The 26,572-nt window shown below is 36.7% G+C and overlaps 1 protein-coding gene across 4 annotated transcripts in view; it reads right to left on the reverse strand.

Moving 5' to 3' along the window:
- The window catches only part of ANKRD28 (ankyrin repeat domain 28), a 170,122-nt gene that overhangs the window by 84,338 nt on the left and 59,212 nt on the right, over nt 1–26,572 (reverse strand). Inside the window, exons 1-2 of one of the 4 annotated variants that reach the window (XM_081235946.1) lie at nt 19,967–21,521; nt 18,756–18,839 (exon numbers count right to left, since the gene is read on the reverse strand). The exons of 1 other annotated variant lie outside the window; for it this stretch is intronic. In XM_081235946.1, coding sequence (XP_081092072.1) covers nt 18,756–18,839; nt 19,967–20,083 — 201 coding nt within the window. In that variant the 5' untranslated portion in view covers nt 20,084–21,521. Of the gene's footprint in view, nt 1–9,406; nt 9,429–18,755; nt 18,840–19,966; nt 21,522–26,572 lie in introns of those variants that run through there. 2 more of the 4 variants (XM_081235947.1, XM_081235949.1) reach the window with 2 other exon arrangements.

Genomic DNA, 26,572 nt, shown 5'->3' on the forward strand with positions numbered 1-26,572 from the left:
AACAATTCACTAATTAATATACAACAATAGTCAGCTATATTCAAAATAATATAACGACCTAATTGTGCTGGCTAAACTAAAAAGCCAAAACAAAAACACTTCATCTCAAATAACATACCTTACACATGGCAGAGGATGCTTTACAAATCCTAATCTTCAGTACAACAAATTCAATCCAAACTAAAAAAGTTCAGAGCAATAAAATGGATGCTCAATAAATATTTGCTGGCTTGAATTTATCAAACTCACAGGCAAAACTTGTAAGACAGATAAGAATTAAAGAGTAGAAGAAATCAAAACCTAAAGGAACTTGACATGTTTAGCTTTTGACAGTAACAAACACTCTGGACGACAGTAGACAAGAAGATTTTACACGACCTCTCAATCATCCTTGTAAAAGGAAACAGTCATGAATATACTGTAGGGAAGTTGGGGAAGGGGGAAAGAAAGGTAGAGAAGAGGGAGAAATTTTATTCTCTTAGTTCAACATGATATTAATGAGATGTTAAAAGCAGCACAATCTTTTAGGACAAACAATGTTTACAGTTAGTTCTTTAATTGTATCCTATGTTATTTTTCAAGTACAGAAAAACACCAATTAAAAATGCCTTTAAAATAAAGAAGATCTGGGCTTCCCTGGTGGCGCAGTGGTTGAGAGTCTGCCTGCCGATGCAGGGGACACAGGTTCATGCCCCGGTCCGGGAGGATCCCACATGCCACGGAGCGGCTGGGCCCGTGAGCCATGGCCGCTGAGCCTGCGCGTCCGGAGCCTGTGCTCCACAATGGGAGAGGCCACGGCAGTGAGAGGCCCGCGTACTGCAAAAAAAAAAAAAAAAAAAAAAAAAAAAAGAAGATCTACTCTCATAAAGGGTAGAGGGACAAAGCTGGTTGATCCAGAAGCTCAATGACATCATCCAGATGTCTCTCAGAAATTCTACCTTTCCACTGTGCCCAACTACAACTATATGTTATAACCAGTGTAAAGGCTCATCTCAAGCTAGTTCACCCCAAACAACATCTGGCAACAGGAGAGAAGCCATCTTTTCCTGTGTATCTATTTTAATTAATTAGTTAATTAATGAAATTGTAAAAGAGCAGCTTTAGGTTCACAGCAAAACTGAGGGTATAGAGACTTCCCATACACCTTCTACCCCCCACACATGCACAGCCCCCAGCATTACCAACACTCCCCAACAGAGTGACACATCTGCTACACTAATGAACCTACAACAACGCATCATAATCACTCCAAGTCCAGAACCTTAGGGTTCACTCTTGGTGGTGTAAATTCTATGGGTTTGGACCAATGTTTAATGACATGTATACATCATTATGGTATCAGGGTATTTTCACTGCCCTAAAAATCCTATGTGCTCTGCCTATTCATTCCCACCCGCCACCAACCCCTCATATTTATTTATTTGCATATTCATTCATTCATGCGTTCATTTAGCTGCGGCACGTGGGATCTTAGTTCCCTGGCCAGGGATGGAACCCTCGCCCCCTGCAGTGGAGGCGTGGAGCCTTAACCACCAGACCACCAGGTAAGTCCCAACCCCTCATATTTATACTGTCTCCAAAGTTTTAACTTTTCCAGGTCATATAGTTGGAATCATACAGTATGTAGCCTTTTCAGATTGGCTTCTTCCACTACGTAGCATTTAAGGTTTCTCCATGTCTTTTTTTTTACGATCAGAATTTATTTATTTATTTATTTATTTATTTATTTATTCATTCATTCATTCATTCATTTGGCTGTGCCAGGTCTTAACTTGTGGCATGCAAGATCTTCACTGCACCATGCGGGATCTTTAGTTGCATCATGTGGAATCTTTAGTTGCCGCACGTGGGATCTTCTTTTTAGTTGCAGCATACGGGATCTTTAATTGCAGCACGCAGGATCTAGTTCCCTGACCAGGGATCGAACCCGGGCCCCCTGCACTGGGAGAATGGAGTCTTAACCACTGGACCACCAGGGAAGTCCCTCTCCATGTCTTTTCATGGCTTGATAGCTCATTTCTTTTTAGTGCTGTATAATATTCGATTATCTGGATGCACCACAGTTTATTTATCCATTCACCTACTGAAGGACTTCTTGGTTGCTTCCAAGTTTTAGAACTTACGAATGAGGCAGCTATAAACATCCACGTGCAGGTATTTGTGTGGACATAAGTTTTCAACTCATTTGGGTAAATATGATGACTGGATCATATGCTAAGAGTATGCTTAGTTTTTTATGAAACTGCCAAACTGTTTTCTGAAGTGGCTGTACCACACTGCATTCCAACCAGCAATGAGTAAGAGTTCCCACTGTTCCACGTCCTCGCCAGAAGGTTCTTTGGTCAATTCTTTTAGATTTTCTACCTAGATGATGATGACATCTATGAACACAGAGAGTTTTATATCTGCCTTCTCAATTTGTATACCATTTATTTCCTTTCCCTGTATTTTTGCATTAGCTAGAACTTCCAGAATTATGCTGAAAAGGAGTTGTAAAAAAGAACACTCTTGTCTTATACCCAGTCTTAGTGGGAAAGCTTTGAGTTTCTCACCATTAAAATATAATGTTAGGGCTTCCCTGGTGGCACAGTGGTTGAGAGTCCGCCTGCCAATGCAGGGGACACGGGTTTGTGCCCCGGTCCGGGAAGATCCCACATGCCGTGGAGCGGCTGGGCCCGTGAGCCATGGCCGCTGAGCCTGCGCGTCCAGAGTCTGTGCTCCACAACAGGAGAGGCCACAACAGTGAGAGGCCCGAGTACCGCAAAAAAAAAGAAGAGAGGCCCGAGTACCGCAAAAAAAAAAAAAAAAAAAAAAAAAAAAAGAGACAGACACTTGGAAAATCCCCAAGTATTTGAAAATCAAAGTATATACTTTAATAGTAAAGTAGAATAAAAGAAGAAAACTAATTCTAAATAACCCATGTAAAGAGGAAATCTCAAGGGACATTAGAAAATATTTTGAACTGAATGAAAATGAAAATATATCAAAATCTGTGATATGAAGTTAAAGCAGTATTCAGAGGAAAATTTAAATAGTAAATGTTCCTAGACTTCCTTGGTGGCACAGTGGTTAAGAATCTGCCTGCCAATGCAGGGGACAGGGGTTCGAGTGCTGGTCTGGGAAAATCCCACATGCCGCAGAGCAACAAAGCCTGTGCGCCGTAACTACTGAGCCTGTGCCCTAGAGCCCGCGAGCCACAACTACTGACCCCACGCACCCTAGAGCCCGTGCTCCACAAGAGAAGCCACTGCAATGAGAAGCCCGCGCACCGCAACGAAGAGCAGCCCCCACTTGCTGCAACTAGAGAAAGTCCGCGCACATCAGCGAAGACCTAATGCAGCCAAAGAATAAATAAAATTTAAAAAACCCGAAACTGTAGAAGTAATATTTTTTTAAAAATCATGATCATCACATTTTAAAAAACAACATCCTTTCATGATTTTAAAAAAACTCTCAGCCGACTAGGAATAAAAAGGAACTTCCTTAATTTGATAAAGGTAATTTACAAAAATTACAGCTAATATCCTATTTAATGGCAAAAGACTGAATGCTTTCCTTCTAAGATCAGGAACAAGGCAAGTTTGCCTATTTTCATCACTTCTATTCATTCTCATACTTGAAGTTCTAGTTGGTAACATAAAACGCATATAGATTGGGAAAGAAGAAATGAAACTGTCTCTGTTCATATTCTATATAGGGGGTATTCTATATAGAGAAAATCCCAAGGAATCTATTTAAAAAATCCTAGAATGAGTTTAGAAAAATTACAGAATGCAAGGTAAACATACAAAAAGCAACTGTATTTCTATATACTAGCAATTAACAACTGGAAATCAAAATTTTTAAAACTCTACATTTACAATATGCAAGAATGAAAGAAAGAAAAAAGAAAAAGAGAAATGCTTAGGTATGAATCTGACAAAAATTTGTAAGATTTATATGCTGAAAACTACAAACCATTCATGAAAGAAATAAAGAAAACCTAAATAGAGAAAAATACCATGTTCATGGATTGGAAGACTCATTATTGTTAAGATGTCAATTTGATCTATATAGATTCAATACAATCCTAATCAAAATCCCAGCAGGACTCATAGTAGATATAACAGCCTAAAATTTATGTGGAAAGGCAAAGATATTAAAATAGTCAAAGCAATTTTGATAGGAAAGAACATGGTTGGGGGTCTTACACTATGTGATTTCAATAATTACTATAAAGCTGCAGTAATCACGGCAGTGTGGTATCAAAAGGGAAAGAGATAACCAGAATAAAGAGTCCAAATATCAACCCACACAAATATGATCAACTGATTTTTGGCAAAAGTAAAAAAGCAACCGAATGGATATATAATATTTTCAACAAATGGTCCTGGATATCCACATGTCAAAAAAATAACATCAGTCTATACTTAACACCTAACACAAATATTAACTCAAAAAGAATCATAGACCTAACTGCCACATCTAAAATTTTAAAACTTCTAGAAGAAAAGATAGGGGAAAACAAGTAGGTTAAGCAAAGAGTTCTTGGATGTGAAACCAAAAGCACAATCCATGAAACTGATACATTAAATCCATGAAACTGATACGTTCAACTTCATCAAAATGAAAAACTTTTGCTCTCAGGAAGATACAGTTAAGAGGATAAAAAGACAAGACATACACTGGGAGAAAACATTTGTAAATCACATATCTGACAGAGAACTTGCATTCATATAATATACAAAGGACTTTCAAAATTCAACAGTTAGAAAACAGTCCAACAAAATATGGGCAATTAAATTGTGCTGGGACAATTCAGTATCCAGTTGGAAAGGGGGGAAAAAACTCCCCACTACCTCACATTATATGCCTAATTTAACTGCAAGTATATCATAAAGCTAAATTTAAAGAGCATTATGATAAAACTCTGAGAAACAAATGTATTACCTTTATGACTCAGGTTAAGGAAAAGACTTCTTAAGGTAGCAAAAACTCAAAAGCATTAATAATAAAGGAAAATACTGAAAAACCTGACTACATTAAAATTAAGACCTCACGTTCAATGACACACTAAAGAATGAAAAGGCAAATTGGAATGGGAGAAGATATCTGCAAAACTCACAAAGGGTTCATATCCAGAATATATAAAGGACTACTGTAAATTAATAAGGAAAGAGAGAAATCAAAAGAAAAATGGGCAAGAGATTTAACAGGCACTCCATAAAAGAGGTTATATGAATGTCTAATAAACATAAAAAGGCACGTGACACTGTCATCAAAAAAAAAAAACTCCTCAAACTTTACAAATAATGAGATACTACCACATACCACAGAATGGCTAAATAAATAAAACAAAAAGCAAGAATATGGTCCAAGAATGTGGGCCACCAAAAATTCTCATATAGTGCTAATGGGAGTGTATACTGTTTAAGAATATAGCATTCTCTAAGTTGAATATACACATAGCCTTATATGCCAGAAATTCTATGCCTAGGGGTATATGTCTTATAGAAATGCACAGTAATGTGCAACAGAAGACATGCTTATGAATAGCTGCATTGTTTACAACAGGCAAAACCTGGAAACAAACCAACTGTCCATCAACAGCAGAATATGGATAAACTGTGGTATATGCATTCAGTGGAATACTATGAATAATCTTTAGCAACACATAACACAGGTAAATTTTTAAAATGAGATAGTTTGTGCACAAGAACCCAGATCCAAAAGAATATATGTTGTATGACTCATTTAATTAAACATGCAAAATTATACTGCTTTAGGGAGGAATAATTAGGTGGCAAAATTATAAAAGAAAACTAAGAAAGAGACTATAATAAAAGTCAGGGCTTCCCAGGTGGCACAGTGGTTGAGAGTCCGCCCGCCGATGCGGGGGACACGGGTTCGTGCCCCGGTCTGGGAAGATCCCACATGCCGCGGAGCGGCTGGGCCCGTGAGCCATGGCCGCTGAGCCTGCGCGTCCGGAGCCTGTGCTCCGCAACGGGAGAGGCCACAGCAGTGAGAGGCCAGCATACCGCAAAAAAAAAAAAAAAAAAAAAAAAGTCAGATTACTGGTTCCATTGTGGGGTGGGAGGAAACAGTTCTAATCACAAAGTGAGCACAAAGGGCACTTGCGAGATGCTAGCAGTGTTCTGTTTCTTGATCTGGGTCGTGGTTACATTTAAATAATTCATCATATTCTATATTTGTCCTACATATTTTAAATGAGTTATATTTCATAATTTTTAAAAGGTTACAGGAAAGGAGAAAAATATCAGACATGAGTGCTTCAATATTCTTTCAAAATATCAATTAAAACACATTTGAACTAAGAGGAAACATGCATCAAAAAATTGGGGGACGGACTTCCCTGCTGGCGCAGTGGTTAAGAATCCGCCTGCCAATGCAGGGGACACGGGTTCGATTCCTGATCCGGGAAGATCCACATGCTGCGAGGCAACTAAGCCCATGCACCACAACTACTGAAGCCCACGGGCCACAACTACTGAGCCCACATGCTGCAACTACTGAAGCCCGCGCGCCTAGAGCCTATGCTCTGCAACAAGGGAAGCCGCCGCAATGAGAAGCCCACCACACCACAATGAAGAGTAGCCCCCACTCGCTTCAACTAGAGAAAGCCTGCGCGCAGCAACGAAGACCCAACGCCGCCAAAAATAAATAAATAAATGCATACATACACACATACATACACACATACAACTTTTTTAAAAAAAGAAAATCCTTAAAAAAAATTGGCAGAAAACACAGGCTCTGAAACAATATTTCAGCTTAAGAAAAGTAGCTTCCTTTGTTGGTTTGTCAAGATTCATTCTCCTGAACTAATGTTCAAAATGAAAATGAAAGTCTCCTGAATATTGGAAAAGAAAACTACTCACCCTTACACCCGTGCCCTTCCCCCAACCACCATTTGGATCTACAAGGGAATTAAGAATAAAAATAGAAATTTTATTACCAGAAATTTGTGCAACACAATCTGAAAACACTCAAACAAAATAATCTAGTTTCTATGTAAACAAAACACCAAAACCCTCACTGTACATATCTATCTTCCAAACTAATGATAAAAATGCTTGACATACAGCATTTTGTAACTAACTGTTTTCTCATACGAAGACAAATATATTCTAAAATGAATAAATTATTATTTTTTGCACTTGTACAAGAAAACATGCTTCAAATCACTTGGGTAAGTAATATTCAAATCATTGATTCTCTAGAAAAACTACTGAGAGAAAAAAATGATACATTATTAATTTAAAATATTTATGTAATTTACATGTTTTCCTCAACAATTATGCTAAGATACAAAAAAACTCAAGGTTTTATCATTGTTATTTTACGAAAAATGTATATTTAGTAATTAATCGACTCAAACCACCCACTTTCACAGTAGATAATCTAAAACTATCATCTAAAATATTTTATATTTTATTTGTCAATACATGATTTGGGATGGGATGGGACAAGAAGTTTCCTTTCCCAAATCTGACTCTGGCTATTACAGGTACTTTGGTTTACATAAAATTACCAATGTATTAGCTATTTAGACTTGTTTATATGTGCCACTGTTTTGGCAGCATGATCTGAATGAAAACTGAACCCCATGTTATCAAAAAACTATACACTTGGCTTTATTAGGCAGTTCTTAACACTGAATGACATCTCTGAATCCCCTCTTCACCTGCAACGTTTCTATTATTTCCTGTGTTGCTTTTGTGCCATGCTCAGCAATCCTGCAAACTTTACTTCTATTTACTGAGTATGATTTAGACTTGTAATACAACAGTAAAGCCGCTTTCAAGGCTGTCAGGGAAATGTAAATGCTAAAAACTTTATTAAATGCCATCCCTAAGAACCAACTTCTGTTCCTGTGCATTGAGGGAAGATGGGATTTAGTCCCCTCGGCAGAGAATAGGGTGGACCAGGTGTACCTCCAGCTGCCCCTCTAAAGTCAGTGCTCTGATAGACCATCAGCAGAATGGTGCAAATGATAAATTTATTTTTCACGAGAGCCTTTGCTTGCCTGCATTTCAAGTGCACATGTTTTTTTGGTTTCTTTTGTTTTGCTTTTTTAAAGAATTCACCCTTCCTATGTCAAAGTGATGTGAATTGTCTAAACAAGTACTGATGGGAATGCAAGGCAAAAAGACTGTGGAAAGAAGCCTGTTTAGCTTAATTGCACTTGGGCAACTGACAGTAGACGGCCCCCACCCACCAAACCCAAAACCCACACACCCCTGACACAAACAAGAAAACACCTACAAACAATACAGCCAAACACTTTAGATTATAAACTTGCTAAAGTCAGAGACTATGCCTTATTTTTATTCACTCATTTCTAACACTTTTTAAATGGCTACTACTTACAGTCGGCCTTCTGTATCTATGGATCAAAACTACTTGGAAAACAAAATTCCAGAAAGTTCCAAAAATCAAAACTTGAATTTGTCCCAGGCCAGCAACTACTGACATAGCATTTACTGCTATTTACATACTATTTACATTATATTAGATATTGTAAGTCATGTAGAGATGACTTAAAGTATACAGGAAGATGGGAGGATGTGCGTACGGTATACAAATGGCAAATACTACACCATTTTATACAAGGGTCTTGTTGAGCATCCACAGATTTTGGTTGTCTGGCGGAGATGGGGGAGGGTGTTGTGGAATCAATCCTCCATGGATGCTGAGCGATGACTATACTGGGTATAAATACAGAACTCAAACAAGGTCTGTATCTCCAGAGAGTTACTGAACATGACACAAATAAATTGAGTGTTACAAAGGAGAAGTTCAGAGTGCTACAGCCATCTAGTAGGCTGACATACTACTACCTGGGGGACCAGGAAAGGTGTTCCAGAAAAAGAGATACTTAAGTCTTGTATTAGTTTTCTATTGCTGCATAACAAATTACCGTAAGTACAGCAGCTTAAAGCAACACTCATTTATTAGTTCACCGGTCTGTAGGGCAGAAGTCCAAGTATGGTATTGGCTGGGTTCTCTGCTCAGGGTAGCTCATAAAGTGGAAACCAAGGTGTCAACGGGCTGTGTTCTCAAAAGGAGGCCTGACTAAGGGAAAAGTTCACTTCTATGCTCATTCAGGCAAAATTTGGTTCCTTGTAGTTGAGAGACTTGAGGTTCCAATTTTCCTTCCTGACTGTCAGCCAGAAGGATCCCTCTGCTCCCACAGTCCCACAGTCTTTGGCATGTGGCCCCCTCCATCTTCAAAGTCAGCAGCAGAGAATCTGCTTCATATCACATTCCTTACTCCCTTTGTTTCTGACTCTAGATCCAGATTTAAAGAGTTCATGTCATTAGGTCTGGCCCATCCAGCTAATCTCACTTTCCTAAAGCCAACTGTGCCAGATGTCATAAAGTCATCACAGAAGTGCCATCCTACCATATTTACAGTACAGGAGATGTACACCAGGGAATGAGAACTTTGTAGGCCATCGTAGAGTTCTGCCTGTCATAAGCTGCAATCTGCAGAATGAACAGAAATTGAAGACGAGGTAAAGGGAGGTGGAGACAATGTGGGCACAACTGATATCCTAAGTCGGGAAAGAGCATGAACAACAGGGGAAAAAAGTATATATGACTGGTCTCCCCAATACCCAGCATGGTAAATGGCACATATTCGTCAAGGGAATGAACCAACATACCAAATTAAATCAAATTAGGCTATCAAGTATTTACTAAGGGCTTATATACTTACAGCTACAAGAGAAAAGCTAAGAACTTTGCTGTAATAGTAACCCACTGGGCAGAAATGAGGGGTGACAAGCCAGGGGAGACAACATGGGCAGAAAACTGAACTGGACTTTAACAAAACCAGGCTCTTAAGCTATTTCTGCTAAATGGAAGTGACCAAATAAACTCCACGGGTCTTATTTTTGCCTCATCTATAACAGATGATGTAATTACTAGATCTCCAAAATCCCTTTCCAGTGCTATCTGTCTTACACAGTGGAAGGCATGATTCTTGCCCTGGGGCAAATTCTATTTAGGAAGTTTTGGATCTAGTATTAATTCATGTTGTAATCTAGATATTGCCCTATCAGTAGTAATATTAAAAAGACAAGTCCACAGAGCATCCTATTCTAAATACTTAATTTATTCTCTTCTACAAATTTAGCAGTAATCAGATACTCCTAGGCTAACTAAGGCTTACTTGCTTTTCATAAAAAAAATAAAACGCCAAAATTACATATCAATACCAGGTCTTACAAGAGTAAGAGGGAGCAGAGGTGATGCCATCTATGATTGGGCAATTTTGGTTTTGGGTTTTTTTTTTTTTTTTTTTTTTTTGGCCACACCTTGCAGCATGTTGGATCTTAGTTCCCTGACCAGGGATCGAACCCATGCCCCCTGCAGTGGAAGTGCAGATTCTTAACCACTAGACCACCAGGGAAGACCCTGATTGGGGAATTTTAATTATCAAATGCAACACCAGTGTTTTGAAAACTAATGTACAGAATTTCTTTTTAAAAAATACTGCTGGACGACAATAAAAAATTGCCCTTTCACAAAATATGTAAGGTGTAAGTGTGAAAACATTCAGTGGAATGTCAGTCAGCTGTTTCAATCAATAAAATGCTTCTCAATGGCTTTTCCAGAGCTATGTATATTTTTAATAGGCATATTTCCCTGAGTTGAAGAGACAGAGTTGACAGTCTGGGGAGAAAACCAGGATTAGAATTCTCAGGACAGAGTAACAGAGAGGAGAGGATGGTACACGAGAGAATCTCTGAGACCTGCAGGATATCCCTTACCACTGAGTACTGAGCAGCACGTGACGTGTGTAAGAATACCACTGAAGACTCATGAAAAGAAGCATCCAAAATAATTAAAGCAGTGTTTCTCAACCTTTTTTTCCCTTATCACCCTGACCCAAGAGCCTTTTTAGATTTTTTTTTCCCTAACTGTCCCCATGAAATTTTAACACCACTGTATACCTAATTTATACACTTCGGCCCTTTAGAGGGCCACAAATCATTGTACTATGTAAGATTTTTCACACACACATGCATTCCAACAAAAAACACAATTTTTGCCAAGCTGGAGGTGATATCATCATCAATGAGAATGCACGCATTAGACGGAACAGTGCCTGGTTCGCACACAGGAAACAGTGTCCTGTTCCTACCAGCCAAACCAGAAAAACTCATCACTCCCAGAACCTTGGATAAAGTACTCAGGAAAAATTATCTCAGGAGTGGAGAATAATCAGCCTATTTTGAAATTAAATAACATTTATAGTAGGAACTAAATTTATAAAATATGGATAAATCTGCAAAAGATGTAAATGTAGAATTACAAAATTTGCTGAGGGAAATTAAAAATGACCTAAATAAATGGAGAAATATAACTTCTTCATAGGTAAGGAGAACCAATATTGCTAAAATGTTGATTTTTGCCAATTTCATCTATAGATCAACACAATTCCAATTTCCTTTTTCCCCAAAAGACTGACAAACTGATTCTAAAAAATTCACATTGAAATGCAAAGGACCTAGAATAGTCAAAACAATTTTGAAAAAGAAAAAAGTTGGTTTCAAGACTTATTATAAAACTATAGTATCATAATGGTGTGGTACTGGCGTTGAGCTACACAAATACATCAATGGAACATAACAGAGTCCATAAATAGATCTACACATATATCGACAATTGACTTCTGATAAAAATGCAAAGGCAATTCAGTGAAGAAAGTATAATCTTTTCAACAAAAAATTGTTTTTTGACCACGCCTTGCGGCTTGTGGGATTCTCAGTTCCTCGACGAGGGACTGAACCCAGGCCGTGGCAGTGAAAGCCCAGAATCCTAACCACTAGGCCACCAGGGAACTCCCCTTTGCAACAAATATTTTAACAACTGGATATATCCATATGTAAAAAAGTGAACTTTGACATACACCTTGTACCACATGCAATTATTAACTTGAAATAGGCTGTAGATCTAAATGTAAAATTTAAAACTACAAACTTCTAGAAGATATGAAAAAAATCTATGTGACACCAAGAGAGACTTTTTTAGATACATCACCAAAACAAAAATCCATAAAAGAATAAATTGATAAATTGGACATCATCAAATTTTTAAACTTCTGCTCTCCAAAAACACTCATGAGAGTGAAAATAAAGCCACAGATTGAGGACTTGTGTCCAGAACATATAAAACTCAAAAGTAAGAAAACTATCCAATAAGGAAAAAAACAAGCAAAAACATTTGAAAAGACATTTCACCACGGATACAAAGATTGCCAACAAGCAATGAAAAGATGCTCAACATCATCAGTTATCTCAGAAATGCAAATTAAAGCCACAGTGAGATACTCATCTATTAGAATGTTTAAGATTAGAAAAGACTAATCATACCAAATATTGGCAGGATGTGGAAAAAACTGTAGTTCTCATATCCCGTTGGTGGGAATGTATAATGGTATAACCAGTTCGGAAACAGCTGGCAGTTTCTTAAAAAGTTAAACATACACCTACCATATGGTTTGACCATTCCACCACCATATATTTACCCAAGAGAAAGGAAAGCATATGTTCATACAAAGACTTGTAGACATGCCTTCACAGTAGCTTTATTTGTAATAGATGAAAAAGAAAAACAACTCAAACTCTATCAACAGGTGAGTGGATAAACAAATTGTGTATATTGATACAACTGAATACTATTCAGCAACAGAAAGTAATGAACTGTTAACACATGCCTCAACACGGATGAATCTCAAAATAATTATGCTGAGTGAAAAGAGCTAGATAAAAGGAGGACATATCGTATAAAGCTCTGGAAAATTCAAATTAATCTATAGTGATGCAAAGCAGATCAGAGGTCAGGGGCAAATGGAATCCTTTGGGAGATGGGAATGTTAACTATCTTGATTGTGGTGATGGCTTCACAGGCATATACCCACCCATGTCAAAACTTATGAAATTATACACTTTAAATATATGCAATTTATTGCATGTCAATTATACCTCAATTAAACTTAAATAAAAATAGGCTGAGGTGCTAGATGAGACTTAGCAGACCAATCAGTAATTTCAGCTCAGGCTGAAATTTAGGACACAATCTATGACATTTTTACTATGCTATATAACTATCATTATTTACTGACCACCAATTTATACAAACATGTCCACTAAAATTGCTTCAAATAAAGAACTTAGAGGACATTTAGTCTATTTGGGAAGTTGATAATATATTTAAATAATTCATAATAAATCCCAACATTCTAAGTTTTGCTTACATGCTCTCACCTTCTGAGTCGGCCTACACTCTGTTTATGGAGTGTGTAGCCCTCTAAATAAACCTTTTACTTTAAAAAAAAATAAAGTTTTGCTTGCCCACCAGAAGGTCTGTTTACTTGGTGAATTTATCTCATTTATTACCAATTAGCAATAAAGACTAAAAATAACCCAAATGCCCTCCAAGACGGGGACTGGTTAAATAAATTGTTATAAACACCTAAGTGTAGAGCTATGTGATTATAAAGAATAAGGAAGCTCTCTCTAGACTGGTATGGACTGATTCCCCAAATATACGGGATGAAAAAAAGGAAAATGAAGAAACATATATGCTAAATAAAAAACAATGAATGGAATACAAAGATAACTCACCACCAGTTTCTAGCTGAAAAAACAGCTGGTTTCATTAGACAAAACCGCCTTTGTTTCAGGACCAGTATAACAGCCATTTAGTCACAATGACATGGAACATATACTCGTTTATGGATCTTGGAGGAAACAAGAACATTGGTAAAGAAAATTTTAAAATCTGAGGCTGAAATCTAGAAGCACTGGCAAGAACAGAGGAGAGGTGCAGTTTCTAGGGATGGAGAAACTACAGGGCAACCCTCTCCAGGGTGGAAGCCGAGCTGGTTCTTCTCTCTTCACTACCTCCCCGTTTCACTCCATGCTTCGTGGAAGCCAGCTGGGAACTGGGTGGGTACACGTGAGATGGGGCTGGAGGTTTGCAGGCCACAATACTAATTACTGTAACTACAGAAGACCATGTACACACATACAGTTTTGGGACAGAGAGTTCATATAACCTCAAGTAACTGAGTGAGAAGGTTTTTAAGAACCTCTCCAGAAACATCAACAGCTTGGTGTACTGACAGCCAGCAGAAGCGACTTATGGTCACAAGAAAGATTTATTAAAGATTAGAGCACTTCTCGCTAATTTCCAGAAAAGACTAGAGAACACTGTGAAGAATGAGGGTGGGTGGAATTCAGGCAACCTGTGTAAACTTATGGTTTACTACTTTGTGTAAACTGCCAACTACCTCATTACAATAATAATGAAAACAAATGATCTGCTTGTGTGATGTACATACACACATAAACATACATGAACAGGTATGTATTTGCCAAACACTTTATCTGACAAAGTAAAAGCAACATCATTTCAATGATCCCAGAAAGTATTTTTGAAAGCTTAGAAGATGTTAATAATTTTGAAGACTACTTTGGCAAAATCAATCCCAAAATATTCTGAATAAAAAAGTACATCTAAATTCAGAAAACAATATGTAAAATATACAAGGTAGCATTTTCAAAATTATCAAGTTTATATGATACAGGCAAGATCTACTGACTAGCTCTTAAATCAATTCTTTTGAGTTTAAAAAGGGTCACAGTCACAGAAGTCATAATCTAAAACCTCCTGTTTTAAACACTAAAAATGGCGTTGGCTAGATTATAATTACCCCCAGTCTGACACTACTTCGAATGACATTTTTAACCAGCCAAAAAACATGGCACTAAGGGAGGCTTTATTCACTCATTTGCAATGCTAAAATTTAATAGCACTTGACTATGAAAATCAGAATCACATTTGTATTACAGTTTAAAAGGTAGGAGTCCACACAGAATGTGGACATAACTTATAGGGGGAAAAATCCATTTTTTAACAATTATTGCTTTATGGCACTATTTGGCAAAAGAAAAAATATTTCTCTCCAATTTACTTTTTTATTTCCAGGCTTCTGTCAAATCTACATAGGTTCAAATGTCTGTTCTGCTATATACTTTCTAAGTTTTAGTTCTGTCACCTATTGGTGGGATGGAAATGTTAACCTACCAACTTTACAAGATTGCTGTGTGAGTTAAAGCAGGTACCAGAAAAATGTTTAGGCACATCACTGTCTCTGAAATAAAGTCTATAATTAACACCAATTTCTATCACTGTGGATTAAGAAACACAATTTCTGCTTGTAGAAAATTTTCTTATAAAGTCATACCTTTCCTCTGAAATGTGTTATTAATATTTCAAATTAAATTATTTGGGCTCCACAACATGGTATGGCATTAAGTTCTGGTAAATTCTAGGGAAAGGCATTTATTATTATTATTATTATTATTATTATTATTATTATTATTATTTTGGCCACATAAACCTGAAAATGCAAATGAAACCTTCTGGGCAAAAGCAGGAGGTCATTCAAGGTCGCTTGGAATTTTTAGAGCATCCCAAATTTGGGGTGTGAAAAAAACATGAAGCCCATTAATGTAATCCCACACATTTTACAAAAGAAAAGTGAGTCCTAATAAGTGAAATGGATTTGTTCATGTAGCATAAGGGTAAGAAGACAGAAGCACTTAGGTCTTACAGCTTATGTTCCAACTGTTCTTTACATTATGTATACCAATCTGTCTTTAAATTTTTTTGACCGTTTCACCTGTTTGTTTTACAGTGCTTCTTCCATATCCAAGTGACTTATTCTTCTAAAAGTTTGCTATTTCAACTATTTTTATGCAATAAAAAATCTTCTTCTACTAGATTACCTATCCAAACAACTATTTCCCTTTTATTCCTTCATGAAAATGCTGATTTTTTCCAGATACGGAGTGCAATATAATCACTGATGATAAGCCTCTCACCCTAGGGGATGAACCAGGTGATGAACAATGACTGATCTAAGCAAAAAGTTAATCCCCTTCTACCTCTGCTGGTGGACTGGTTCACAGTGGGCTTGTAACGGAGGAAACTCAGCGGGAGTTTTGTGGGGATTCTGGAAAAGATCTTTTTGCTTTTGATTAAAAAAGAAAAAAAGGAAATGTACAGGGAGAATTTCCTTTCCACTTTCTCTGGCTGTTTGTCTTGAGTGCAGGATACAGCAATCATTTCTCTACCAGGAGGAGAAAGCCAAGAGTCTCACAGAGAAGCTCACTCAGAGATATGACATTACTGTCTTAACCAACGCCCCACCAATCACCTTGCTCTGGATTAAATTACTATATAAGCAATAAACCTATATTTACTCAGTCAACTACCTGTGGCCCAAAGCCTCCAAATATAAAACTCCAGTATTTTCTAGTGAAATCATCTCAGCTAGCTTCTACAATAAAAGACTTCCTTCTCAGACCAAATAATATGAATGTGTAAAATTTTATATTAGTTTTTAAAAAATCAATTAGGTGTGTTACTAAGAAAGATGCTATTTAGTGGTCTACAGTATTCAGAACTTCAGGATATGACTCAAGAAGCTAACCTAAAATAATTAACAATGTTTACTTAACAGTATACGACCAAATGTGAGCTCTTTTACCCACTCTAAAATTTTATAAAAATAACTGCAAAAAATGTAAATTTCAAAAAGTCAGCTGTTATTCTCAAATACTCATTTAAATAAATCTATTTTAGAAAAACACCACTGTCGCACTGACATAAAACTTAAAATATTTTATTACCTGTCAAGAGTGAGTGGGTTTTATATTACAAAACAGTGTAAGTTTTATTACACACACCAGCACATACACAAACATACATACCTGCCTCTTAAAACTCTATGCGATTCCTTATCATAGAGGACAAAAATAGAAAAAACAAAAACAAACTACCATCCTAAATCAGAACAATTGCCAAAGACTTAACACATCTGATAATTATGACTATACTCTCAACTGTGAAGAGTCACACGAGAAAAGCAACTGTAAAAAAATTTGTCAAAAACCCATGAATCACTGAAGACACAGTCACTCTCAAGAAGGGTCTACTGATTTGAAGCACTAACCAGACTTTTAGTTCTAAGCTTGGTCCCCAAGTTTCAGAGCAAGAGAACAAGCTAGGAGATGTTAAGAAACGATGTTTTAAAAGTAAGCAAGGAAAGGAATCTATAAGGAGAAAAGCAGAAGCTAAAAGTCATAAAAGTTAGGGGGTCACACACTAGTTATGGATAACACAATACCTCCCAAGGACATCACAGCAGAATAAACTGATGCTCAAAAATGATTTTTTGAGCATAAAATTTTAAAAACTTAAGATAATTTGATTATTATGGCAGAAAAGCAGTTGGCTATAATGAGACTTTGTAATGATGGAGAAATTAACCATGGTAAGTAGGATTATAGTCCAAACTTTCTCACCAAGATGAGATTTGTTAGTTCTATTTAAAACAAACGAACAAAAAATACTAGAGTTAAACAGAACAGAAAGCCTTTTTCTTCTTTTCCTTAGTCTATACCCCTATAGTTATTTTGTCTTAGGGAAAGTAGACTCTCTAGAACACCCCAATTACGTAAAGTGACCAGCGCTCCGTTTAAAATAAATCCTGAACTAGGTGCATGTTTCCAATAAATGTAAACTTAAATGCAATGCACTTAGGAATGTTTAAGGAAAAAAATGTAATGATGAACCATTTTAGTTAAAGATTCAAATCTATTCAGTTAATTCAACCTTTAAAAATAACATAAATACCTTTTATATCTACTTAACATCAAGTGGTCACAATAGTACTGTCCAAAAGAACAAGGGAAAAAATGAGGGTTGGAGCTGAGCTGGCAGAGCACAGCTTTCTTAGAACCGGCCACTCAATTCCAGGTCATCTGTTTTGCTGTTGCTATAGGGACCTTAGGAATCATGACCTCTCCCCACTCTCCATCATTCAGAGAACTGAATTATGTATGAAAAAGATACTGAAAACATTCACTTCCAGTAAAAATATATACATTAATAAATTTGATCTTATTATAGTTAATTATATATTTTCAGCCTCAATTTAGTAAATTAAAAAACGTTTGGCCACTGGAGAAACATATATGGAAGGAAATTATCCATATGCCCACTCTTTCTAAAACTGTCCGTCATGTCACTCCTGAATGTTAAATCCACTGTATCTTTAAAAGTCTGAGGAATTTTCAAACAATATGTCTTTATTTACTGCGAGACCCCAAACAGATGAGTCTTTGTGTATAATGTTATTCACAGAAAGCAAATTTGATCTCACAATCAAGTTAGATATATTATAAATTTTATAGACATGTCTCTTCAAGTTCACAAAAAAAGAACCCTCATCTGAAATGCACACAAGTATTTAACAGTGAAGTGTCATAATGTCTATAACTTACTTTCAAATAGGATTCAGCAAAAGAAAGAAAAAAATATATGTGTAGTATAAATATAATCTGTGTAAATATGGGAGAGAAAGCAAATGTGGTAAATGTTATCAATGCTAGATATAAGTGGAGGTTATATGGGTATTCAAAGTCTTTTTTCAACTATTCTGTGAAAATTTTCAAAGTACGAAGTTGGGGGAACAAAAAACCCTCATTGGCTCCTAGTTCTCCTGTGTTTTAGTCATTACCCTGAATATATGTCCAGTCCCTTCCTGTTTGCTTCAAGACCTTTCTACCCTCGTTTAAAACAGCTGTTACAGAATTGTGTTATGCCTTTTAACAAAAATCATAACTCTAGGAAAGTAGGTTTCAAGGCTGGTATCAGTGAAACTGTTTTACCTGAAAGTTAACATCTTCTTTCTTAAATATTAGTGCTCGAACTTCATCAGGATCTCCATTAAATATAGCTTGCACCAGTGATGGCTAAAATACAAGAGAGTAATAAAAACATTAATCACACCACATGGATGATTCTAAAGCTATTTCCACATAACTTTTAAATCTAAAAACTTTCTTCCCTATCGTAATAATCACTTGGCTTTTGACATGAACCAAGTTTCATGAAGTCAAATCATATGAAAGTACAGGATTCCTCCTTGGGAAAAAAAAAGGCCTAATTAAAAAAAAAATCAATACCGTATGACCAAAATTAGGTAGCATAATAAGCATAATTAGATTTTATTTTATATGAGTGGAGGCCTTTTGAATATACATACGGTAAAAAGAAAGTCTCTTCCAAATACAAGTGTGACATCTCAACATCTACTTGTGGGATACAACTTGTCAAACAAGTAGTTCCTAGCCCATGTGGAGGCCCACGAAGGCCTTCTTGAAAAGTTCTGTTTGGGGCACCAAAACAATTTGCATGGGTTAGTATTACATGTATAAAGATAAAAACCTAAAGAAAGAAAATCTGGCAGTTGATGAAAATCACTACTATTTAAAGACCAAAAATTACTGTAAACCTGAATAACATGAAGAGGCAGACACACAAACATCTAAATATATAACAAGTTCTTAATCAACGACACAGCCTCCCTGATAAGGTATCATATACTACTCAAACAAGAAGTCAATTAATTGACAACAGCATTAAAAATAATATTAAAGATGAAGTCTGACTCTTTTTCATATAACAGCCTTGCATGTAAATACATACAATTCATTGCAGAAAAGGCTGTGCCTCGGTGTTGCTGGCAGTAGTCAACCTTTCCTAAAACATACAGTTCCTCATTCTTGTTACATCGGTTTTTAAAACCACTAAGTGAAAACAGAAATGTGGTTGCTATAACTACTATCCTCAAATTATTTTTAAAAGTCTTTTTAAGAGATTAAGAGATAAAGTCTGAACTGTTATCTAAACATCTGAAAAAGTGAAAATCAGAAATGTGTGCATTCATATACAAGTAATATTGCATCATATTCACACACCTATACTGCTTTAATTTGGGTTTTTAATGAAACTAGTACAAATTACATTTATTCTTAAAAAATAAAATTTACCCTACTAGTTCAGTAGAATACAGTAAACATAAACTCTCATATCTTACCAATACACTTCCCGAAGGTGGAGAATGTAGGGACTTATTTTCCTGTGGCAAGTTAGAAATGAATGCAGGAGACTCATCTTCTACCTCCTCCAAAACAACAATACACACTCGACTCATTCGCTCTTTTAAAAAACTGAATTCTAAGCTATGTGATAAAAGTCACAGTTGGAAGAACACAAGTAGTTTTTCCTCCTCTTCTGTACAACACTTAGAATCATTCTCTGAACAGCGCAGCTGGTTTTTTAAAGTTAATAAATACTATCGGAAAAAGTGAAGTTTAAAATTATAACTACATACTTGTAACTTACTAAGAAAACAATTCTGTTATTTTCTGTTGGGTTACTGTAAAACTCAAAAGAAATTTGACATCAACATGTCAATAACTAAAACTGAGTCCAGGACAAGCTCATTTAAAAATATTTTTCCCCTACCAAAACAGTCATATCCCTCTGTTTCACAGAAATTTACTTGCATAAAAAGATCACTGTCTGGGTGACATCAACACACGCTGCAGAATAAGATGAGAAACAACTGCTGTGACAGAGAAGATCGCAGCTGTACCCGCTCTTGCCTGCAAGGTCATATAGTTACCAGTAGCTGGCTTGCTTATAATTGAAAATAAAAAATAAAATCTCATTGTTCTGTTTCCACTTCTAATTTGTCTTCATTTCTTCAGCTTCACTGGTTTAATGCTGATACTATCCAGAAAAAAAATACATCTAGAGCTCAATACAAATTCTCAAAATGTTGCTCAGAGGTTGACAATTCTTTCTGTGTTTGAGAAAGAAAAAAAAAACAAACAACACTGCATTAATAGCAAAGCTGCAGTACATTTACATGCGATGAGTCAGACCACAAGAGACAATAGGACTCTTGGTACTAGAATATGGCTTGATTAATCCAGACTTTCCACATAAGAAACACAGTTAGCTTTATTCCCATCGACAGCATAGGCAAGGCAGAGCGTTCATTCTTCCTCCATCAGGCAGTGGTCTGTAGCTGCTCCAGCAAAAGGACACAGGCACCAGGCAGAAATGGTGTTAGCGGAGAATCCGAATGGAACAGGCAGGCTGCGAAGGAATTCGAAGGCATCTGAGCTCAAATTACTGCTTCAGGCTTTTTCATTTTTAAAAAAGAGAAGGGAAAAAAAACCCCAGTAGTTTATCATTCTAGTGTTTTCTTTGATCTCCACATGAATACAGCTTCCATTAAAGAGTCTTCATTCAGAGGAAGAAACAGCAGACTGTGCATCTTCTTTGAGCCAACTACTTTATTCAATCATCTGCCTCTGTGCCAGTATAGTTTCCTTCCACTGTGAAAACCGCTACAGTTACCCTTTTCAGTCGATTTCAGATGCTTTCCTTTTCCTCAGATGATCTTGCAAAATGTCACTGACACCTCCAAATGAGTAGGTCCTTAAAAAATAGAGAACCTCAGGATCCGCGCCACAGTAGCATTTCAACTGAGCAACAGTCTGAAGAGCAAAGACTGCAGAACCGCAGAATGAAATGCCTAGTAATGCTCACATGTTACACTTACCAAAGAGCTGAGCTACTGCTCAGGATGCAACTTCCTCTAGCAGGAGAAAAAAAATAGCGCGTTTGGACAGCCTTCACAATGAGAAGGTTCATGCCAGTTCTGTGACTAATCCAGATCAAACTAAAAAACTCTGTAACTGAAAAATGAGTGCGCTTTTAACATTTTCCACGAAAAGCCACAAGGAAGTCTGGTGTACTGCCTCTGCTGACTAACACTGGTTTCAGCAAGTAAACAATTCCAAACAGCTTAACTGCCTTCATATGTTACAAAATAGCAAATGTTTAACCCTATAGAGACAGCTGCAGTGATAATGTCTGCAGTGAATCCATAAAAGAGAACTAGAGATAAAGAAGCATTTTATGAGAATATAAATACCATGAACCCAACGTTTTCTTTTTCTTATTTTACCAAGACCATTTTTAATCTACTAGATGTTATTTTCAAGAATGCACAAAGTTTAAACAAATTTAAGATTTACTAACAATTTCTAAGTTGTTGAATCAACCAAGTCATATTTTGAAAGGGGAAAAAATAAAATTTTCATATTTTAGAAATTATAATTGTAAAATTCTATAGATCACTTGAATTTCACAAAAGAAATAATTCTATCTTCCCATCTGTATGTGGAATAAAGCCTTAAATCTGTTAAATAGCTATGTATAACTACTGTTTCAGGTCCTTGGTAGTGAAAAGGCACAGGGTAACCAAAGCAAAGAATCTTCTCCCTTCCTATAAAATTAATTATCCCAAGCTACAAATAACTGTCAAAACAACCAATTTGGGCTTCCCTGGTGGCGCAGTGGTTGAGAGTCCACCTGCCAATGCAGGGGACACGGGTTCGTGCCCCGGTCCGGGAGGGCCCGTGCCACGGAGCGGCTGGGCCCGTGAGCCATGGCCGCTGAGCCTGCGCTCCGCAGCAGGAGAGGCCACAACAGTGAGAGGCCCACATACCGCAAAACAAACAAACAAAAAAACAAAAAAACAATTTATTGTTGGCTTTCTCTGTTTCCTCCCTGCTTCTCTGCTTACTCAAGGATGGGGATATTTCCCCATAGGAAAACTACAAAGAAAATACCATGACCTCCTCAACCTTTGTTCCTTCTTCTATCAACCAGCATTCTTATTAATAAACATAATATTCTTGAACATTTGTGATGTGCTAGGTGCTATACATTCTCATTTAATAGTCACAGTGACCTTGCTACACTGCCATAGTATAGAAGAAAAAAAGACTTAGAAATTAAATATTATATCCAAAGTTAGGCAAATTAATAAAGTTGTACCTAATTACAAACACACGCTCTTTCTAATCTACTCTGCTTCCACTGATTGTACGCACACACTCCCCTGAGAGCTTTGCAACCTATAATTGCAAAATAGACTATAAAAGTGATTTTAAAAGACAAACAATGTATAATGATTGCAAAAAGTTTAGGTAACAAAGGAACATACTATTTACTGCGATAATATTCCCAAACAAGTTATTTTTAAATAGGTACTTCAGGGCTAGTGTTACCTCACACGTTTAAGCCAGTTGACTTAACAACAACAACAAAAAAGACCATCATGATATAGATAAATAAGAGTGCCAGAATTTAACAACAAAAGCCATTAAGTATCAGTTTATGAAAAAACCTGTAAGCCTAACATAACTGTACCAAGATACTATGCTAAAAATTCGGTTATTTTAAAATATATAAATGGTTTTAAGCCAAGTTAAAGACATGCAAAAATGACGTTAACTGTCACCACAGGGCTAAATAAAAACTATCACCTTGATGTCCGAAGTATCTGAAAACGAAACCACTATAGTAACAATATCCTATATTCTACTGTCTCTGTCAGGGTTCTGCCCCGCCCTCCCCCCAAACAAAATCTCTTTTTATATGGACAATTTTAACTTGTTCTAAAGTATCCAGATAAGTTCACCTACTTAGACTTAGGCAGGTACATCCTGTTTTCCTGTTCTAGGTCAACTTCCATACTTAGGTTTTTCCCAACCAGAAAGCAAGTTCTTTGAAGGCAGGGGCTGTGTTATACACATATTTTTTCCTTCCAATTTTTTCCATCTGTAAATAATTTCATTGAAATAAATTATATTATGTCACAAGAACTCTGGAATAGAGTAGCAAAATTACAAAAGACAATGGGGGGAGGATTCATATGCTTTAACCTGTAAACATGGGAGGCTTTAAAGTGCAACAGAATGAGTTTCGTGCCTCTAGTGGGAGAGCAACTTAAATGTATTCAACATAAGTTGACAGCATATAAAACAATGATGCTGAATGACAGCTAACACTACAGGCTCAGGAGTCAGCCTACCTGGAGTTCAAATTCTGATTCCATTATTTATTAGCTGTGTCCTTGGGCAAACTACTTAAATTCCCTGAGTCTAAATTTCTTAGACTTCCAAGAATAATAATCTCCAGAGATTTTTACCTAGGAGACATACTGTAACAGCACAGTGTTGGAGAAGATAGACTTTGTGGCCAAACTAATCTAATCGGGCTTCCCTAACAAATCTAACTGTGTGACCTTGAGCAAGTTATTTAACCTTCCCGTGAATCATTTCAACATCTATTAAAGAACTGAACAGAATCAACTTTATAGTGTTATTAATAGTGAAGTTTAATAATATTATTACAAATTATTATTATTACAAACATTTAGGAGAGTTGAAAGATATCCTTTGTGAAATCACAGACTATAAAAAAGGGCTACTGACAACCTCCCCCTACTGGTGAGGTGATTCAGACTGGTGTCTGGAGATCCCATTCAGTTACTAAGTCCCCCCACCCTTTTCAGGCCTCTAGAGAGACTTTAGAGGCTTGTCTTTACACTCCAGTGTTTATGAAGTGTTACTGGGGGAGGGTGCAGTAAACTTAGGCAAGAAGTAAGACTATAGAGTTTTGCATTCCTCCACATTCATTGTATTTTACAGTCTAGGGAAAGAGAAGGGTAAAAAGGACTGGCCCATAATATATTAAATTATTAAAAATACTGAAATATCATATATATAAGTTAACAGCACCATATAACACTGTTTTATATCTCCTCCTGAATAAGACAGGCCCCCTAGTTTCAAGGAACTCACATCTTAAAGGAAAAGGACACAGGTAAATAAGTATTTAAGAGGCTTCCCTGGTGCGCAGTGGTTGAGAGTCCGCCTGCCAATGCAGGGGACGCGGGTTCGTGCCCCGGTCCAGGAAGATCCCACATGCCGCGGAGCGGCTGGGCCCGTGAGCCATGGCCGCTGAGCCTGCGCATCGGGAGCCTGTGCTCCGCAACGGGAGAGGCCACCACAGTGAGAGGCCCGCGTACCGCAAAAAAAAAAAAAAAGTATTTTAAGAAATTAGTAATGGAGAAAGTGGAGAAAGTACTCGTGATGAAAAATTATTGACAATAATTTTGCAAATTTAAATTCACACAACTTTTTGTTGTTGTTACTTCTTTTTTCAGCTGAACAATGGCAAGGGGATGTGGTTTTTTCTTGAGGCATTTACTTTTTAGGCCAAATTAGATTAATTTTTTAATAGGCCAACAATTTCAACCCTGACAACTTGATAATCCTTCCATTCTTTATGCTAAAATGTACCCTATCAAAAGCTTACTCCTACTCTTCACACAAAGTCTTTTAATGGAAAAGCTGGTTTAAAACCTTCATTTTACTGATAAAAAACATCCTGAAAGATTACTTTTAGGTTCCCAATTTTGTTACAACAGAATTTCTTTTTTTGACACACATGATTTTTCCTTTCTGCATAGAGAGTCAACCCAAAGCTCGTCTTATCTCTTACAAATCTGTGAACTCCAGATTGATTACTATAGAATAAAATATCTTATTTAGGGTATGCTAAGTGGTTACTCTGTGCCAAACTAGTCTCTGAGTATTAAAAAATAAAAAGCTTGTGGGATAAGTGAGTTCAAATCATGTTTCACAAACATATCTCATAGTTCAAGGATCCTGAACAATCCTGAGTTACATGCCTCATCAGTCCATATACTTTAGAAAAAGTCTTATGAACAGATTTTAAAGCAAAAGGGGGTGCAAGGAAAGGGGGGGGATCAAGAAACAGCTGCACTCTAGGCTACTGGTCAGATTTCCTTGTGATTAGTACAGCCACTGCAAAAATGTCACTATATGTTTTTAAAATGATGAATTAAAATCCTTATAAGAGATCAGATTTAATTCTCTATGTGTAATATATTTATCAACTAGATCATTTTTTTAATGTTTACCGATCATACTTCCAAAATGACCATCAATGTTACCTTAAGATCTCAATTGGTTTCACCCTACCAGCATAATGATAAATTGTTAACCCTTTCATTATTATATTACTATATACTACATAGTGTTAACACATTAACATATTATTAATGTGATGTGTTCTTTGCAAAGACCTATATTCTGCATCCATTCTTGCCATTTTCCATTCAACTAGAACATTCAAGTTTTTAGGTAAGTACAGAGTCCCACAGGACAAAGACAATATTTCCCAGCCTCCCTCGCAGCGAGGAGCCACAGGACAAAGTTCTAACCAGCATTTTAAGTAGAGGTGTTATGTGGCTTCCAGAAAACTTCCTAAAAGGACAAATGGCATATCCATTCTGCTTCCTGGAACATGGATGACTGGCCACCATCTTAAACCAAATAAGGACCAGAGTCTAGGCTAGAGGGGATCTGGGTCCCTGAGGACTTTGTGGAACAGAACTGCCATGAAAGTCCTGGACTGCCTACTTCCTGACTTTTATGTTAGAGAGAAATAAATAAGTTCTGCCTCATTTAAGTTACTGTGATTTTCAGTCTCTTTTCACATGGAGCTGAACCTAACTCTAAGTGAGAATGTTGCTCTTCCTTTAATCATCAATCAGTGGGCATATACCCTTCCAGCCCTGTTCTCCTACTATTCATACTCTAGTACAATATAGCCACTTACATTTTCAATAAATGAAATGAATTATAAATGCTAGCCACAATAAATTTAATAGAAACAATAACTGACCAGGAAACAGCTTGAAGAACAATCCACTATTACCCTGGGTAAGCAAAGGAAAATCAACAGA

This window comes from Mesoplodon bidens, assembly GCF_964165515.1.
Source record: "Mesoplodon bidens genome assembly, chromosome: 5".
Classification (NCBI taxonomy): Eukaryota; Metazoa; Chordata; class Mammalia; order Artiodactyla; family Ziphiidae; genus Mesoplodon; species Mesoplodon bidens.